Below are 18,551 nucleotides of genomic sequence, written 5' to 3'. Positions count from 1 at the left end.
GTGCCTGACAAAAATCATCATGCTTTATTGCCCTAATTAGTTTTCCTGGTATTTCATGCAAAGGTTCCAGGGTGTTTAGAAAGTTAATAGGGGGTAATAGAGTGGAACGTGCCGAGTGTTTTTTCCCCCTTCTTCAAAGTACTCCTTCCCTCTGCTGATAACAAGTAAGTGGGGGAAAATATTTTGCTTGCTTTAGAAGAAGCGGAAGATCACAGAGTGGGGAGGGTGGGTTGGTGACTTCACAGTACATCTTAACGGCTGTTTGCTAGCTTGCAACTGCTATACTTAATGCCCACTTTGCTCCTGTGTGTTTCCTGAACACTTGTGCAGGAGGTGAATCTCTGGTTTAAAAAGAGTCACCCGTGAGTGCTGTATAATAACAACAGCCGGCACGGCACATAGGTCAGAGCTGAAAATGTCTCCATAGTACAGGAGCTCTTTGCAAGCACCTCTGTTTGTTAGCGTCACCCTTGGCGTGGGCATCATTAACCTTGCAGAGTTCCCAATTTCACTGTGGAGAAGGGGAACCTGCATCAGGTAAAGAACAGCAATGATCTCAGTGATCCAGTGATCCAGTGGGGTCATGCCCATAACTGTCAAGCGTCCCTTATTTGGCGGGATAGTCCCTTATCCCAGCACCATGTCCCGCTTATTGATGATGTCCCTTAAATAAGTTACTGAAGGTAATGGGGCCCTTTCTATGTCCTTTGTCAACAACAAATTGTTGCTTTTTTTGTGTTGAATATATGCTATATGGTAATTTATGGACCTAATAGGTATCTAAAGCCATTTGCACGCAACAAAATATGTATTTTATCAAAGTAATTGTTGATCCCTTATTTTGGCTGCTGATCCCTTATTTTCGAGGCTCCTGGTCCCTTATTTTCAAATCTGTAAGGTGACAGCTACGGTCATGCCAGGTGGCCCTTGGAGTCCCTTCCAATTTTACAAGTCTCTGGTTCTATATGAATCCATCATACGTGGAGGAAGCACAGGCTCAAAGTCCCTGTTCACCATTGCCCATGAGTCAACCATTCAAATATCACATTGGCCTGCCGCTTGCAATCATAGGCTGGAATGATCCCAGTCTTGCAAAGCAGCACAGGGCCCTGGGGTGCTTTGGGAGACTAGGATCAGATCAGATCCCAGCCTCGCAAAGTGGCTCAGGGAGGGTGGCATGAGAAGGATGCCATGTACCCTTCGATCCCAGCCCCTCAAAACTGAGGCATCTGTTCCCTGTTTGTGGCTAAGAGTAATAAAGCTGTCCTTCCAGGTTTTCGGTAGCTTTCCATTTGTCAGAATATTATTCATTAGGTCTTTCAGGGGAAGAAATAGTGATTGTTCTAACTTTTTATAGTAATTAGCTGGGAGACCATCTGGGCCTGGTGTCTTTCCTAGTTTTGATCTTTGTATAGCTTGTTGCACCTCCATAGCTGTTAATGGCGAGTTCAAAATTTCAATTTTTTCCTTAGGTATTATTGGTAGTTTATTTTTGCCCAAATAATTTTTCTAGATTCTCTAGACCTTCTTTATATAGATTTCTGAAAAAAACTAGTCAAGTTTTTACTAATTTCCTTCGGTTCTTGAATCCATTTGTCTTCAATTTTAATTTTATTGATAATTCTATTTTCCCTTTTCTTCTTTAGTTGCCAGACAAGGCATCCTTTTCATGCCACCCTCCCTGAGCTGCTTTGTGAGGCTGGAGTCTGATCTGATCCCAGCCTCACAAAGCACCGCAAGACTGGTTCACGACCCCCCCAACAATGCACCCAGGATGATCGCCTCAGCAGCAGCCCACCACACTATGCCCTGCGACTGAGCTATTAAGGCATTCAGTTTCTGAAACCAAAGAGCAGAAAGCTAAGATTTCTGAAAAACCTGAGCAGGGCAGCTGAAATTTTATGCCCCAAAACCACGCTATGAAGGATATCTGTTACTGATTTCCTCACTTAAAAAGAGCCTTAAATGCAGCCGCTGCAGGGCTGCCAATTTGTTTACAGCAGAGACAGAGGGGGGAAATGGGTGTCCAACTTTCCCCCATGCCTTTTCACATTCAAAGCTGATCCTTCCTCAAGCGCTGATATTTGCCCTGCAGAGATTAATGGACCTAAATTAGTCATGCTCATAAATTTTCATGGGCCTGCTTTGAATAGGACTACTTTTGGATGCAACCCTTTGACTGTAAAAGTGGCCCATAAGAGAAAGGGTTGAACCACACACACACACACACACACACACACACACACACAGCTACTCCAATTAATTCAGCAATCCCCGGAGGCTGCATTTCTTTCTTTTTTTTAAAGCCAAGACAAAAGATCAATCATGGATCTCCCCTGTCTCGGCCTTAAGCTGAAAGTGTGGTAATGTCTCAGGATTCATTCTGACATCACTGAAGTTAAGAGGGGTTTAGCTTTGATAGAAGGCTAGGCGAACATTCATTCTTCATTTCTTTGCAGAAAAACGGAAAACCTGTCCCTAATTTTAGGCAAAAAAGGCACCGGGGGAATCTTCAGGCCAGGGAACTGAATGTCAGGTTGGGATTAAACCTGACAAATTCCTGATTCCCAGGGCTGCATTTAGCTCTCTAGGCCATGCTACTAATTATACACTTTGATGGAACTTGTAATAGATGCTAGACTACCTAGAGAATTTCCTGAAGTGTTTCTTTTCATGAAGTGCTGATGACATTGGCTCTCACAAATGGAGCAACCACAAATTGTTATCTTGATTTTCTCTCTTCTTCTTTTTTACAGCCATGCTCACATCCAACACTCTAGTCAGACAGATGGAGCTAATTACTTCAAGTGGCAAGTAAATTGGCTTAGAGAGTAAGTGTATTTTAACGTGCTAATTGGTGCTAAACTGCCAATACACCCTGCCAATAGATTTTAAGTTCCCTGTGAAACTGGACCCCATACACTCTTGAACTGATTAGCCTGACCAGCTACTTGGCTGTGCAATGACACGTTGGCCAGACTTTCGCCTCTGAAGCAAGGAATATTTATAGTTTTGTTGCCTTAGCTGTCCTTCAAGCCATCTTGAGAGCCAACTGGAGCCTGTTGGGAGACTCTGTGTCTGGGGATAGAAAAGGAGTCTATAATCTGAAGAATGCTAAGAATTTTTTTTGTAGATTTTGAACTAGGAAATTTGCAAAGATGATGCCAATTTTGAACTCAAATCAGGTTTGCAAATTTAGGGCAAAATCCAACCATAAATCAATGTTCATGATTTCCTCTTGATTAACAGGAGAGAGTCTATGGTATATGCAAAAACATGAAGATCAATGATACCAAACTGGAAATGAAATTCCTACCATGTTGGATAAATCAGGATATCTCTTTATTTATTTGAACCATTTATATGGCTATAATGTTGACCCAATTAGGGTCTCCAAGCCAACTTCTACTATATTTTGGAAAGTTGTTTGTTTTTTATGCATTCGTACACTCCTAAGATAACATAAGAAATTTTTGCGGGATGGTTGGTTCCTGAGACCAAGAAGCAGGTTTCTGTGTTTGTTTGGATACAACTGGCTGTCATTTTGAATCAAGATGTCAGACTGTACCTTTAAAAACTGCACTGATTTTAAAACTCTGCAGATTTTTTTGGTTTCTTAGACTTCCCAAGACTATGAGGCTGCATAATGTAAAACAATAAGAAACGCCCGAATCAAGGAAGATTTAAAACAATGAATGGCAAGGTAGAATTATATAACTTTACCATCAACAGGTACCACGAGCATAAAATGGTTATAAGCCACTCAAGACTCTGGTAAGCACTGAGGTTTTGAGTTGGCATCAACCCCCCCCCCCCCCAGTCAGCTTCAAGTTTTCGGAGACCCAACACTCTCCATGCCCCCTGTTCTCTCCATCAGTAAGTCTACTTACAGTACATGTGAAAAGGATCTAGGGGTCTTAGTAGACCACAAGCTTAACATGAATCAACAGTGTGATGCAGCTGTTGGGAAATAATGCTCTTTAATTTATTCTGATAATGATTTTAATGGAATTTAATCATTTTGTTAACACTTCTAGCTGAGCTAAGTTTGATGTGGAGTAAAATATGGATTTTGTTTATGATGGATTTTTATGTATGCTGTCCATGCACACTTTATTTTGTAAATTATCTGTTTGTGGTATGACTGGAGGATGTGAGCTTTGCAGTGGTCTCTGTGCAATAAAAGCTTGTGACAGTGTATGAGAGATGGGTTGAACTCTCTGTATAAATGCTATATGTGTAGAGCTGCAGCGGTGCACCAACTGTTCCCATGTTATCTCAGTGGCATCCTGATATAGTACTTGTCAGTTACAATAGGATGATGATGATGATGATAGAATCATAGAATTATAGAGTTGGAATGAACGCCAAGGGTCATCTCGTCCAACCCCCTGGAATGCAAGAATCCTTTGCCCAACATGGGGCTTGAACCCACAATCCTGAAATTAAGAGTCTCATGCTCTACCGACTGAGCTATATATGATGATGATTTTATTACATTAAACTTATACCCCACCCTTCCTCCCAAAGGAGCCAAGGGTGGCAAGCAGCAAGTATAAGGCAATTAAAAAAAGAATTTAAAACATTTAAATCTGTATTCCCCAATACAGATGGGAAATATATCAACTTAGAAGACTTGTTGGAAGAGGAAGGTCATCTGCAGGTACCAAGAAGACAACAGAGATGGCAGCTGTCTAATATTCAAAGAGAGGGCATTCCAACGGGCAGGTGTCTCAACACTAAAGGCCCCATTGCTACAATGTCAAGAATGGGTATATAAGGGGTGAGATGCTCTTTCAGGTATCCTGGCCCCAAGCCATGCAGGGCTTTATGCACCAAAACCAGCACCTTAAACTGAACTTAATTGGCAGCCAGTGCAATTCTTTCAACAGTGGGAAAGTGTGTTGGCAATATCTTGCCCCAGTGTGTCCTTGAGCTGTTGCATTTTGCACCAACTCTCAAGGCCAGCCCCACAGAGAGCTCATTGCACTAGTCTAGCCTGGAGGTTACCAGCACATTGTTGACAGTGGTCAGGCTATCCCAGTCTAGAAATGGTCACAGCTGTCTCTTGCCAGCTGAAGCTGGTAGAAGACACTCCTAGCTACTCTGGTCACTTGAACCTCTAGTGACAAAGATGGATCCTAGAGCACCCCCTCCCCAACTACAAAACTGCTCTTTCAAGGGGAGCATGACCCCATCTAAAGCAGGGACCTGAACAATTATCTAGACTTGGAAATTACCCACCCACAGAGTGGGTTTGCAATGTTCGGGAGCCAAGCCGTTCGGGAACCAAGGTACCACTTTAGATGCTAAATAGCATTGGGGACAAGCTGATGCTTTGTGGCACCCCCATAGCACAATGACCAGGGGGCCAAAAGACAATCACCCCATCTCTGAAACTGACCCTGGAAATAGGATTTGAACCACTGCAAAACAGGGCCTCCAAGACTCATCCCGCTAAATCGGCTCAGAAGGATCCCAGGGTATCAAAAGATCAACAGGGTTGCATAGTCGTCGTCCCCTCCTTCTCTTGAAGGAGGAGGGACAGTAGAGGGGACCAAGGCTGACTCAGTCCTGTAACTTGGCCTGAACCCAAACTGAAAAGGTTTGAGATGATGATAATGGAACACAGGAAACTGTTTCCTGCTGACTGAGAGTGTTGATCTACCTAGTTCAGCCTTCTCTGCACTGAAAGGCAGCAGCTCTCCAAAACTTAGGACCAGAGTCCTTCCCAGCCCTATGTGGAGACGCCAAGGATTGAACCTGGAATCTTTGGTATTCAACGCATGTGCACAACCAATGAAATATGGCCCTTTGCTGAACATTCACTGCCAGTTTTTAGATTTGGGGCATTGTGCTAGTGGAGCTGGAAGTGAAAAAGTGGACAGGCAGGAATGTCTCCACTGTATTTTCAGGTAACATGTTCACGAAAGAGCAAAGTAACCCAGCAAATCTTTATTAGCAATTTTTTTTAAAAAAAAGAAAGGGATCTTATGACACTGATTTGTTTTCTTGCTACATCATGACCTCTTGCTGCTCCAACCTTAAGCTGCATTGATTTTTCCAGAGGGCTTGCTGTCATTCAGTTTGGAAAATAGCATTGCCCCTTATGAGAAGCAAGGGAGGAGCTGCCTCTTTCGATTAACACACATTGTACAAAACAAATAAAAGCAAACAGAACACTGCCACGCAGATCCTGCCTTCAAAGGATAGATCAGCGGGACTCGCCATGTGCCCTTCAGATGAAGCTCCAACTGCCAACGACCCTGACTATTGCCCATGCCGGCTGGGACTGTAAGGGAGTTGGAGTCAACGTCTGAAAGGTACAATGGCTTGCAGATACTTGATATCATCCATTCATCCAAGTCAAATTAGGAGCTACATTTCCCCCCAGAATGGGAACAGAATGGGAACTTTGCTGGATCATATATTTTAAGCTAATCAACAAGGTCTCTTCCTGCAACTTACCTCCATGTGCCTACCTTGCCCAACCACCTCTTGAGGGAGTCTGTTCTGCTGTCAAAAAAGCTCTTACTGTCAGAAAGTTTCCCCCCGCATGTTTAGTTGGAATATCCTTTCTTGTAACATGAAGCCATTGGTTTGGGTCCTACCCTCCAGAGAAGGAGAAAACAAGCTTGTTCCATCTTCCATGTGACAGCCCTTCAGATATTTGAAGATGGCTATCATATCTCCCCTCAGACTTCTCTTTCTCAGGCTAAACATACCCAAGTATCTCAACTGTTCCTTGTAGGCTTGGTTTCCAGACCCTTGATAATCTTGGCTGCCCTCCTCTGCACACATTCCAGCTTGTCAATATCATTCTTAACTTATAGCACCCAGAACTGGACACAGCATTCCAGGTGTGGTCTGACCAAAGCAGAATAAAGTAGGACTATGATTTCCCTTGATCTGGACACTATGCTTCTGTTGATGCAGCCTAGAATAGCATTTGTTGTTGTTTTTTACTGCTGCATCACACTGTTGACTCATGTTCAGCTTGTGGTCCACCAAAACTCCTAGATCCTTTTCACGTGTACTACTGGCAAGTCAGGTGCCCCCCATCTTATATTTGTGTAGCTGGTTCTTCCTTCCCAAGGGCAGAACCTTGCAAATTTGACCCTGTTCAAATTCATTTTGTTCGTTTTGGCCCAGTTCTCCAATCTGTGCAGGTCATCTTGAATCCTGATTCAAGGCTACCCCTCCCAGTTTAGTGCCATCTGCAAATTTCATGAGCCTAATCTCTCAGCCTAATCTACCTCACAGGGTTGTTTTGAGGAATAAAATTGGAAAGGGGGGATCTGTTTGTGCCACTTTGAGCTCCTGGGAGGAGAGGTGGGATATAAATGAAACAAACAAACAAATGCTAGCGTAGTGACTCTGGGTGCATAAAGTGTCCTCCTGTGCAGGTCAGTAGTAACAGTAACAGTAACAGTAATAGTAATAGTAATAGTAATTTATTATTTGTACCCTGCCCATCTGGCTGAGTTTCCCCAGCCACTCTGGGAGGCTTCCAACAAAGATTGAAAATACATTAAAATGTCACACATTAAAAAACTTCCCTGATGTCTTCTAAATGTTAGGTAGTTGTTTATCTCTTTGACATCTGGTGGGAGGGCGTTCCACAGGGCAGATGCCACTACCGAGAAGGCCCTCTGCCTGGTTCCCTGTAGCTTAGCTTCTCGCAGTGAGGGAACCACCAGAAGGCCCTCAGCTCTGGACCTCAGTGTCTGGGCAGAATGATGGGGGTGGAGACGCTCCTTCAGGTATACTGGGCCGAGGCTGTTTAGGGCTTTAAAGGTCAACACCAACACTTTGAATTGTGCTTGGAAACGTACTAGGAGCCAATGTAGGTCTTTCAGGACCAGTGTTATATGGTCTCAGCGACTGCCCCCAGTCACCAGTCTAGCTGCTGCATTCTGGATTAGTTGTGGTTTCCGGGTCACCTTCAAAGGTAGCCCCACGTAGAGTGCATTGCACTGGTCCAAGGGAGAAGACAGGGAGACAGAAAGGGAGACAGACAGACAAACATATGTACCACACAGAGACACACATCTATCTTTTATGACAATACTATTACAGGACATCAATGTCATGATACTATGGGTGACGCTATGTCATCCAGAACATCTGGGGTTTCATTCGCCATCTTCCAAAGTGATATATGCCATCATCTGCCAGCAATACCTTTCTGTATAGGAGAAATGGGACAGTCTCTATGCAAAAGAAAAAACACAAGACTCTGTTGTTGTTTTACTTGAGAGTAAATCCAGTTGAACGAAGCAGGACTTACAAACACACGCACAACTATGCATTACTCACACATGCGTAAGATGCATAATATGACTCATGGCTTGGTAAGAATTGATATGCTGTGTCGGGGACCAGAAGAAATCTACTTTCCAGAGAAATTTCGATTCAGATCTCTGCCTAACCACCAAGTGCTCACAGCAACGGTGGGCATCTCATAATTTCTCAGCCCAGCTGACTTCATAGGCTCGCTGCAAGGATAAAGTGGGATAAGCTATGTCTGTTTCCTTGAAATCTTTGCAGGTCAGGAAGGGTACAAACACGATAAATAATGAAACACAAACAGCTGCAGTTCAGCATTCAAATCAACAGTTTGGCATGTACATGTTCGGCATGCAACCACTTCCAGATACCTTCGCCTGCATCTGTCATTTTGGTGGCCAAGACTTGTAATTATCCTCAACACTAATAAACTGGCATTATAAATGTGCAAAGAACAGAAAACCACAGGTCTCTCTCTGCATCCCACCCAGGAGGGACAATGGGATTAGCCACTACCCAAACAGCCATTTATTCCACTCAACCCCCTCCCCTGCCTGCTTTTTCATGTAATAGGTACTTTACAGTTAATATACATGTAGCTAATATCCTCTTTTACTGCCCTGTTTTATGGCTGCTGTTTTGTTTGTTCAGCTGCAGTTATTTTGGCATTAGGTTACTTGCTAGTGATAATCCATCCCATTGCATTATGCTTGAATATATCCGTTTTGGGACTGGTTGGTTTAACTGTATTGATTTCGAGAATGTTATTAATTTGCAAGGCTTCTCTGAAACTCATCCCTCTGATCTCTGCCCCCTGACCCCCACCACTTTGTCTTAATTGCCTGGAATGCAGTGGAAGATATTCATGCCACAAAGGGGGTATTTCCTTCCCCTCAAATCTTTTCCTAAATGTGTGGGATTTTGTGTGCGTGCCTGTATCCATACTTTCATTATTTAGAAGCCAGTATACCCTCTGCCCACTCAATGACATTTGGTAGTAATGGAGGAAAATTCCTGGCCTTCCTTCAGCAATTGTAAACACAGCATAATTAATTTTTATATAATAAACTGACAGCCTTTGAAAGAGAGCAGAAGTTGAAAAAAAAATCTCTTCGTGAGCTTTGCCCATGTGACAAACGTTGTTTGCACACAAAGAAAATGATCAAACCTCACGTCAGACACATGAATTTGCATATATTGGTTTCTAGCTTTTGCTAAGTAATCAAGGAGAGCTGCGTGCTTTCACACCTACACCAGGCAAAGTGCACTGCGGAATCCTCTGACTCATTCAGATTTCACCTCTGCAATCGAGCGCTTGTTTTCCATAAATGATGCCTGGGTCACGATCCATCAAAGCGTAAGGCAATGTTTGCTATGTCCCCTGATAAGCTGCATTTCTCTTTGTCAGGGTCAGCTCAAAATTTGAGGGGGCCCTCAGCAAAGTGTCCAATGGTGGGCCCCCAGCTGCAGACTTCCCAAGGGGCAGAAGTGTGGGCAGATATCAGCCACCATTTCCCACAATGCTTCTGATGTGGTGACACTCCAGGGCATTGTGGGAACTTTGGGCAGCTTGGGCAGTGACGGTGGGTGGGGCCCAAGTGTTTAAGGTGCTGATCCCTGCGTGCCTGTTATCTACCCAGTAGCTGAGTACAACTCCAGGTCTGTAGTGGTTTCTGCTGCTTGACAGAGAATTTCCATAAAGACCAACTGAACGTTCTGAAAATACCTCTTGCTGACAAGTTATATAAGAGTTTCTTCCACTCCACCATGGATCCCCCAAACCAATCATTTATGCCTTGGCCAAACAGCACATGTCTTTCTTTCCTCTGGTTCCTTTTCCTAAAACTTTCATCAAGGGCTGCACAGTCTTTCCGTACTGAACAGCACTTCTCTCCTATTATAAGAAAACACAACAGCACTGAGCAGATAGCCCTCCTGTAGGAAGGCTGTCGTTGTTCCTGTCCATCTCTTGGAGACACCAGACAGGGTAGTGCATGACTACATGGGATCAGGGCCAGGCCTAAAATAAACAATAATAATCCAGGGAGCTTGTTGCCATTTGGAAAGGCCCTAAAAACAGCTTTTAATCCATAATATATCGCTTCAATCATTGTTATGCGTGGCAGCAAGTGAAGGGGGGGGGGTTGAGAGAGATGGGAAACCTGGCATTCATTCTAATCAATGTCACTTTATTATTCGGCTTAAACATGTGGGGAAGTGGAAAATCTGATGTAAGCATCATTTGCGGAAAACCTGGCAGCAGCAGACCCAAAGAAGGCTGTTCATGTCTCTTTAATGGTTGTGTTGGCAGCGAGGGCTATAGCAATTATTGCTGCTCTCATGAGTAAGACGCAGCTATTAAAAGCACCAATGCACCCTTCCAGACCAAACATTGGCAAGCCTGTTCCATTCAGATGCATGAGGTTTACAAAGACTCCGTGTCCTCTGTTGCAGCATTGGTTATCTTACTCTAAACCATGGGAAACAAATTGTGGAAAATGATGCAGAGACAACACATGTCCACTCTTATAAAAGCCATGTATTCGGTTCCCCCAGCTCAGTGGTTTTCAACCACTGTGCTGTGGCACCCTGGGGTGCCTTGAATGTTGGTGCCATGGGAAACACTGGCCTCTGTCCCTTTTCCCTTTCGTCCCTCCTCTGATACCCTCTTGCGTCTCTGCCTCCCAAAGGCTTGCACAGCTGTTTGTTGCAGCAGCTCTGGCTACAAGCTCCCCAGGCGAAGGGTGCCTCTGGGGCTGGCCAAGGGGTGCTTCCCAGGCCCCTGCGGGGCAGTGTGAGAAGGCACCTCTCTTTTGGGTGGGGGGAGGCAGCTTAGGGACATGCGCTGCCCAGAGGACTCTTAAGGAGAGGGGAGAGGAGAGGAGGCTGAGGGAACACGCCACAAAGGAGGGTGTTCAAAAAAGGGTGAGAGGCTGCCAGCTCTGCAGGGAAGGGGGGGCATAACTGGGCTCCTGAGCCCCACAGGGGTGCCGCAGAAATAATGCAGTTGGTCAAGGGAGCCATCGACTCACAAAGGTTGAAAACCTCTGCCCTTGGTACCGGATGTGGCTCACACATGGGTGCAGAAACTGTTAAGAGTTTGACTGACATTCTGGATTATAAAATAAATCATTGTCATTTGAAGTTTACTCATACATCTGGTGTATCTTTTTTTTTAATTGTGTAATTATTGTTTGCTTATTTGCTAGTTTTCCTTTGAGTACTTGCATTTTCAATGTAAAAAAAAATGCTAGTTTAATTAAAAAAAAAAAAGAAATTGGACGGGCAGTTTGGATAGACACAATCCTCTCTTGACCTAAGAAACCCCCATATTAAGCTTGCCAGATTGCAAACCAGAGAAGCTGCAAGCAGGACTCAGCTTTCGTCCCTCTTGATAGGCATAAGAAGCGGATGGGTAAGAGAACTGGTGAATAAATAACGCTGTAGGTGCTGCTGATTCATAATATACTGCAGCACTGCCATTTTGGGAAGGTAGCACAGGAACTCTGGGTAGCAGCCTGACCACCATATCCCCTGAGGTGCCTGAATTGGGTGCTTTGACTGTGTCAGTCATACCACAAAGCCAGAGCAACACATCGCTTGGCCCAGCCGATTCTTCCGTTTGTGTTTGTGTGTACCTTTGGACAGCACTTAAAGTGCTAGCAGCTAGGCAAATGATAAAGATGCAGGAGTCGAGGTTTTGCTTCTTCCTTGTGTGAACAAGCACGCCACCTCCGACATTCCCCACCAGCCCCTTTGCTGGTGACAGCAAAGCAAACAGTTTAATAGCCGCAGCTTGTTGAGCAACAGACTGGCCCATTTTTCTTCTCTGTTGCCCCCATTTGTCTCCCAAAGAAGCGGATGAAATTGTTCCTGGGCAACAGGTAGGAATGTTTCCATTGTACTTAACCCAGACTCCTGCCTCTGTTGTTTTTAAAAATGAAATTTCATTGTGACACAGACAAGCTATTGACTTTGAGACGTGAGCCAACTGCAAATGAGCCGCCTGCTTTCGCAACAAGTTTGCTTCACGAAGCAATTTGACTCTCTTTCCCCTTGCCCGGCGCTCCATTTTGATTGAAACTGGGCCGGTGCTTTTCCTTTTTGCAGTGTCCATTCCCTCCTGCCCCAAATCAGCCAGAATTGCTGAATGGATCTGTATCCTCCCTTTCCCACGCACCCCAGATCAGCCTGAACACCTTCATCCACCACTTCTCCCTCATGGGGCTCATCTGCTTGTCCCAGTGCTTCCCCCCTGGAAAACCTGATCTTTACCACTGAATTGGAGGAAACGTCATTTAACAACAACCCTACAATTCGGGGTCACCATTGAGGCAACTGTGGGCACAAGGGTGCCTTTGGCATCTTCCCCTGGTACCCACAAAGTGTCAAGAGTGTGTGCAGGAGCCAGGCCCTGAGACCAGTAGGACTTTGCAGGACTGGCACCTTCCTAAGTTTGTTCTGAAGAGGCAAGGCGTGGCCGCACAGGTGAGGCCGATTGGTAACTCACAGCACCTGGTGGCAAGAGCCAGGAAGGGATATAAGGTCAGCATTTCCCTTTGGCTCTTTGCCCCAGCAACGCGTTCCCTGCCTTGCTGCAGTTGGCTCCTTGACTCCTTGCTTCTTGATCCTAGGACCCCTGACTTCATGACTCCTTGCTTCCTGACCCTTGGACCCTTGGCTTCTTGACTCCCGGCTCTCTGACTCTTGGATTCCTGGCTTCCTGACTCTTGGCTTCTGGACTCCCGTTCCTGCTCCCACCCTGCCATCTTGCTCCCGGTCCTGACGTCCCCAGCCCGGACTTCGACTGCTCGTGAACCAGACCGTGACACAAAGGCTCTGAACTACCACCCCATTCGCTGCCCTCCTGGTCGCAAAGCGGTGAGGGTAATTATTTAAGCATGGATCCTGCCTGGAAAGAATGGAGGAGAAAGGTAAGTGTTGATAAGCCCACACAGGAACAGAGTGATTTTATTTTTGGTTAAAAAAAATACTGGCACGTCCATTTGTACCTCAAGCAATCCTGGAGCACACTTCTTGGATTACATAGTGCCATGGGGGGAAACAACAGTCCAAAACAGCTTCTGTTCTGCTGGCATCAAGGCTGGGGACAGCTTCCAACCAGAACTGTCACAAAGGGAACAATTGCTAGGGCCCTTGCACAGATTTTTGGAGGCTGGGAGCTGAATTCAATATGATGTTAAATGCATCTTTGCGTTTGAAGTGCGAGTGATTAAGAATACAGATAGCCTCAATTGGGAGGCAGCTGAGAATTATAAGGATCACAGCATGCATGGATGGAGAGTGTAAGCCTTTTGCCAAGTAACCCTGAAGCTCGTGTTTGCATCAGAAGCAAATCTTCCATTGACACGTCCAAAGCAAATACCTGCTTCAAAAGGAGGGTTTTTCCTCAGAACCACAGCTAAGGAGAAAAGAAGTTCCCTTCCTTGCCTGATGTCATGCCAATTCTTATAAGCCCCCCTCCCCTAGTAATTTTCTGGTGCTATTTGAATTGTTAAAACACCGGCATGTTAAATGCAAAGCTGTGCAGTCTGGCTGTGTTGTTTATTTAAAGTATTGATAACCCACCTGTCCACTATGGGATAGCCAGCCTCATGTAACCAACATGCGTAATATAATTAATGCATGAAGGGGTTAGTACCATAGAGTAAGCTGGCCTGCCAGGCTTAGCTATGTCCACTTCCCTTACCTTGGGAAGAAATGGGTAATCAAGTCTATTGTTTTTCCCAGTGTGAAGAGGCTTACAAGCCTCTCTTGAGTTCCTGTACCAATAATTTAGGATTTTTCACCACATTGCAACAAAGCCAAGATTTACTCCCTATGCAACTTTTCTGAATGATGTAAGAAAATGCACATGAACCTGACCTTTCAAGAGTTTGTAACTAAAATTTTAACTTACCAAATGTGTGGTCTTTTCCTATGCTGGGGGAAGATGGAAGTTTTGGAACTTATAAGGGTATATTTTAAAAGATCTAGAAGCCTATATTTCCACACTTTGCTGCATGTCTTGTGATTTTAAATCTCTGCTGGGATTATCTCACCAAAGGGTACTTTCCCCAAACTTGGATCTTGGTATTCAATATTTCCCCTTCCTATATATTTCTCCCCCCCCCCCACCTTACACCAACATCCACCTGTATTTCCAAGGCAACTTAAGAAGCAGTTTAAATCATACAAAGAACAAACTCCTAAATCAAGCAATCAAGGCATCAGCAGCAGGAGCAGGTAGCAATCAGTGACATTCTTTATGCTTAAAACGCATTAAAAATTTAAAAAACGAAAGCTAAAAAGCCCTAAACTGGGGTGTTCAAGGGCCAGACAAGAGTGGGGTGGAAGGCCACATTCAGTAACAGAGCTGAGGTTTCCCACCCCTATGTTAAACAGAACTGTATTGTCCAGTAGGGCCTCTGTGGTATTGCACCCATATCCGAGAAATGCTTGCATTGTCAGCTCCAGATTTTGGGAGGGAGTGGCCACTGGGTGAGGTGCCACTCCCTCCCTAAGTGGCTCCACCTCCCTAAGCAGATCCCTCCCTAAGTGGATCCACCTCCTCATCACTGCCTATTCACCTGCCCTCTCTTGCACCAAGTCCAAACCACTGCATAGAAGGAAGTCAAGACAAGTGGAGGCTGCTTCTTGCTTCTCCTTACTCTGCTCACTGCTTGTATAAGTGAACAAGAAGGAAGAAAGATGAAGGCTGGAGTGGGGGTTGGGGGGCGCCCACCTGGGGGGAGGGGTGGGTATCAGTAGGTGCCCATTGGTGCCAGGTCATGGAGGATGTGCCAGTGTTGGCGCTCTCTCGTTTTTCTTATCTTAAATTCAGTTCTCCACATTTCTCCAAAAAAAGTGCATTGCCACCTGCTTTGCTGGACGTTTGGGATATGTGATTCCTATTTTTCCCCCCAAAGCATTTGGGCACACTATTATTTATTTATTTATTTATTTATTTATTTATTTGGTGTTTGTTGGTACCCTTAACAAATAAGAAAGCTGCAAAATATCCCTATGACTGCCTCACTTTTTGTCATGTTATATTTTCTTTTTTCTTTTTGCTTTTCTAAACACTTTATCTGAGTGTGTGTGTGTGTGTGTGTGTGTGTGTTTAAAAGGGCAAACTAATATACCCATTTTCCCAAGCAAACTTTCCTAATATAATGCAGTTTTGTATGCTAGTTTAACCAATATGTTCATTGTTTTGTCCACTTTCCCCTAAAGCTTGCTTTTCTTTAAACATTGTTGGGTTGGAGAACAGTAGTGTAAAATTGGGATAAGTGTGAATTGTGAAGAATGGTTGTGTTTTTGTCTCAGAAAGTGTGAATTTGACAGGTTTGGATTCAAATCCTAACTGCAGCGATTTTCTTCATCATCCCTATCTGGGGCCATCCCTGAATATTTCACCCACAACATTAGCTCATAGAATAACAGCATATATATATATATGGTTTCATATAACTGCATATACTGTGTGATCTTGTGCATATATTTTGCAATTCAGAACTGAAAAAGCCAGAGACATTCCCTATGGATGCTGGAAACTCGCAGAGATAAAGTTTCAAGGACCTCTGCTGTCTTAAGAGAAGAAAAGCGAGCACTAACCCATTTGACAAAGGTTTCCTTTCCCCAGAATGGTAATTAATCTTTGGAGGTAAGTGGGTTTCAGGAAAGAACAGCCTATAAGCTTGTGCTTTAAATAGGCTTTCCATACCCATTCAAATAGACCTGAAACAAATAGTTCAGCAGCCCCACCAGATAGATCATATTTACATTTTCTTGATTAATTTCTGGGCACCTACTTTGATATCCTTTATGAATATATCCCTCATTCATTTCTCTCTCTCCCTCAGCTTGCTTCTCTTGCGATATGGTAGCACATGACCTGGTTACGTGATGGAATCAAGTCATTATCATTTATATTTTTCATACCATTGTTCTGCTGGGCTTCACCTTTTAAGCACTTGGGGCATGATCCAGATCTGGTCACGTACAGTTAACAGGCAGTGCAGTGTTGCACTTAGAGTTGTGTTCCTCAGTCTGGAGACCACCCAATGCTGTTGGACAGCAACTTCCATACTCCTTGCCTGTTGGCCATGTTGACTAGGGCTGATGGAAGTAGGAGTCCAATGGCATCTGAAGGCTTGAAGAAGGTTGGGTTAGAGCAGGCATAGGCAAACTCCAGATGTTTGGGACTACACTTCCCATCATCCCTAACTAACACGACCAGTGGTCAGGGATGATGGGAATTGTAGTCCAAAACATCTGGAGGGCCGAAGTTTGCCTATGCTTGGGTTAGAGTGTTTGATTAGAACCTAGGGAACCTTGGTTCAAATCCCCATTCAACTACAAAGTCTACTGACCTTGCGCCAACTGCTCTATTTCAGCCTAGCCAGGAGAAAGCAGCAGGGCAAATGGAAAACCACTTGGACTCTTGCTTAGAAAGCATGGGATCAGCAGAAAGCCTCCCAGACTTGTGCTTTCTAGACACAAGGCAAGCGGAAGTGCGGACAAGCCCTCAGTGTGCCACTGAAGCAAGAAACAGGCATAGCCATGCCCTATTTGTTCCCCTTAATTCTCTCAACAGGCCAGGAAGCAAAGAAGGCAGGCAGATGCAAAAGGGAAAAAAGCAGACTGCCTTCACCTATAATAGTGGCATAGAAGGAGGCCTTTTAGCAGGTGGTAGCTTTGGGGTTTTCCAAAGTATGGAAGTGAAAGCTGGACCATAAAGAAGACTGATTGCCGAAGAATTGATGCTTTTGAATTGCGGTGCTGGAGGAGACTCTTAAGAGTCCCATGGACTGCAAGAAGATCAAACCTCTCCATTCTGAAGGAAATCAGCCCTGAGTGCACACTGGAACGACAGATCCTGAAGCTGAGGCTCCAATACTTTGGCCACCTCATGAGAAGACTCCCTGGAAAAGACCCTGATGCTGAGAAAGATGGAGGGCACAAGGAGAAGGGGACGACAGAGGACGAGATGGTTGGATAGTGTTCTTGGAGCTACCAGCATGAGTTTGACCAAACTGCGGGAGGCAATGGAAGACAGAAGTGCCTGGCATGCTCTGGTCCATGGGGTCATGAAGAGTTGGACATGACTAAACGACTAAACAACAACAGATTTGGGGAAGGGCTGTAGCTCAGTGGTAGACATTCCCAGGTTTCAGAGAGATTCCCTGTTGGAAACCCTGAAGAGTGAGCACCAGTCAGTGTAGACAATGCTGAGCTAGCTGGAGCAATGGTCTGACTCGGTGTAAGTCTGCTTCTTATTTTCCTGGGTGTAGCTTGTCATGCGAGCTACATCTGCTGGAATCCCATCTCATGCACGACTACTAAAAGTCCTTATTTGCATCTAGCCACAAAAGCTCCAGGACAATTGTTATTGTAGCTGGATAATCTATAATATTGGGTCGTTAAATTTGGCTAGTCCATTGAGTTAAATATGACGATAACTTTGCTTGTGAATGTTGTAAAGGGAAGCTGTTATGCAGCCTGGTTTTTATTATCTGAAACCTACCACTTTTATGACCTGAAACAAAAGTTTTTACTGCAAACACTTAACTCTATTTTTCAGCCCTCTCTCTCTGACATTTTTGCATTGCCTGACCTCAAAATGAGAAATACCACAGAACTTTTCCCAGAGGCAAGTGGCAGATCTTTAAAATCTAGTTATATCTAACTTAAGCCAGACTTCCTCACTGCAGGAACTTGCTCGCCTCAAGCCAGAGTCAAACATTTGCTTGTTTTTGAAAGCAACTTCCCCCAGGCCAGGAATGATGGTTTGATTGTAGATGCTTATGTGCAACTACCTATTTGAATTCAGGATCTATCTTGGCATTTTAAAGGCAAACCTATCTAATCTGCACTTTCTGAAAAATACAGAAACACTCATTCTTCAAAATTACACTGTTTTGAATTTTGCAATATCATTCTCAGATTAGATAATGCATGCAAAATTGTGTCTGCATGAAATGCATATTAGTGAAAATAACAAATAAAAATGAATTGCAGTATTAGAAAAAAATGTGAAATTTTTAAAAATAAATTCACGCTTAAATGATGGTGAATTTTCACAAGGATGTTGCATCATGGGCCACTGAACTTGATTGAAAAAAATGAGAAACTGAGACAAACTGAAATGGACAGGTTCACCAGTCCCTACATGTGATGATCACATCTGGCTTCTGTATTTGTATAAACTTTCACCTTCAACAGAACTTTAGCTAGCAGGAACACAGAAAGGGAGGAAC

The 18,551-nt window shown here is 44.3% G+C and overlaps 1 protein-coding gene across 2 annotated transcripts in view; it reads right to left on the bottom strand.

The window, feature by feature from the left end:
- LOC308480088 (opsin-5-like) overlaps positions 1-18,551 on the bottom strand; it is a 68,472-nt gene that overhangs the window by 36,906 nt on the left and 13,015 nt on the right. Inside the window, exon 1 of one of the 2 annotated variants that reach the window (XM_081011401.1) lies at positions 9,542-9,793. The exons of the other annotated variant lie outside the window; for it this stretch is intronic. Coding sequence (XP_080867527.1) covers positions 9,542-9,577 — 36 coding nt within the window. The 5' untranslated portion in view covers positions 9,578-9,793. Of the gene's footprint in view, positions 1-9,541; positions 9,794-18,551 lie in introns of those variants that run through there. 2 annotated transcript variants of the gene reach the window in all.

Source organism: Podarcis pityusensis, assembly GCF_964106645.2.
Source record: "Podarcis pityusensis genome assembly, chromosome: 6".
Taxonomy (NCBI): domain Eukaryota; kingdom Metazoa; phylum Chordata; class Lepidosauria; order Squamata; family Lacertidae; genus Podarcis; species Podarcis pityusensis.
Note: the sequence above shows the minus strand (reverse complement) of the source record. Positions and strands in the feature narration are given on the sequence as shown.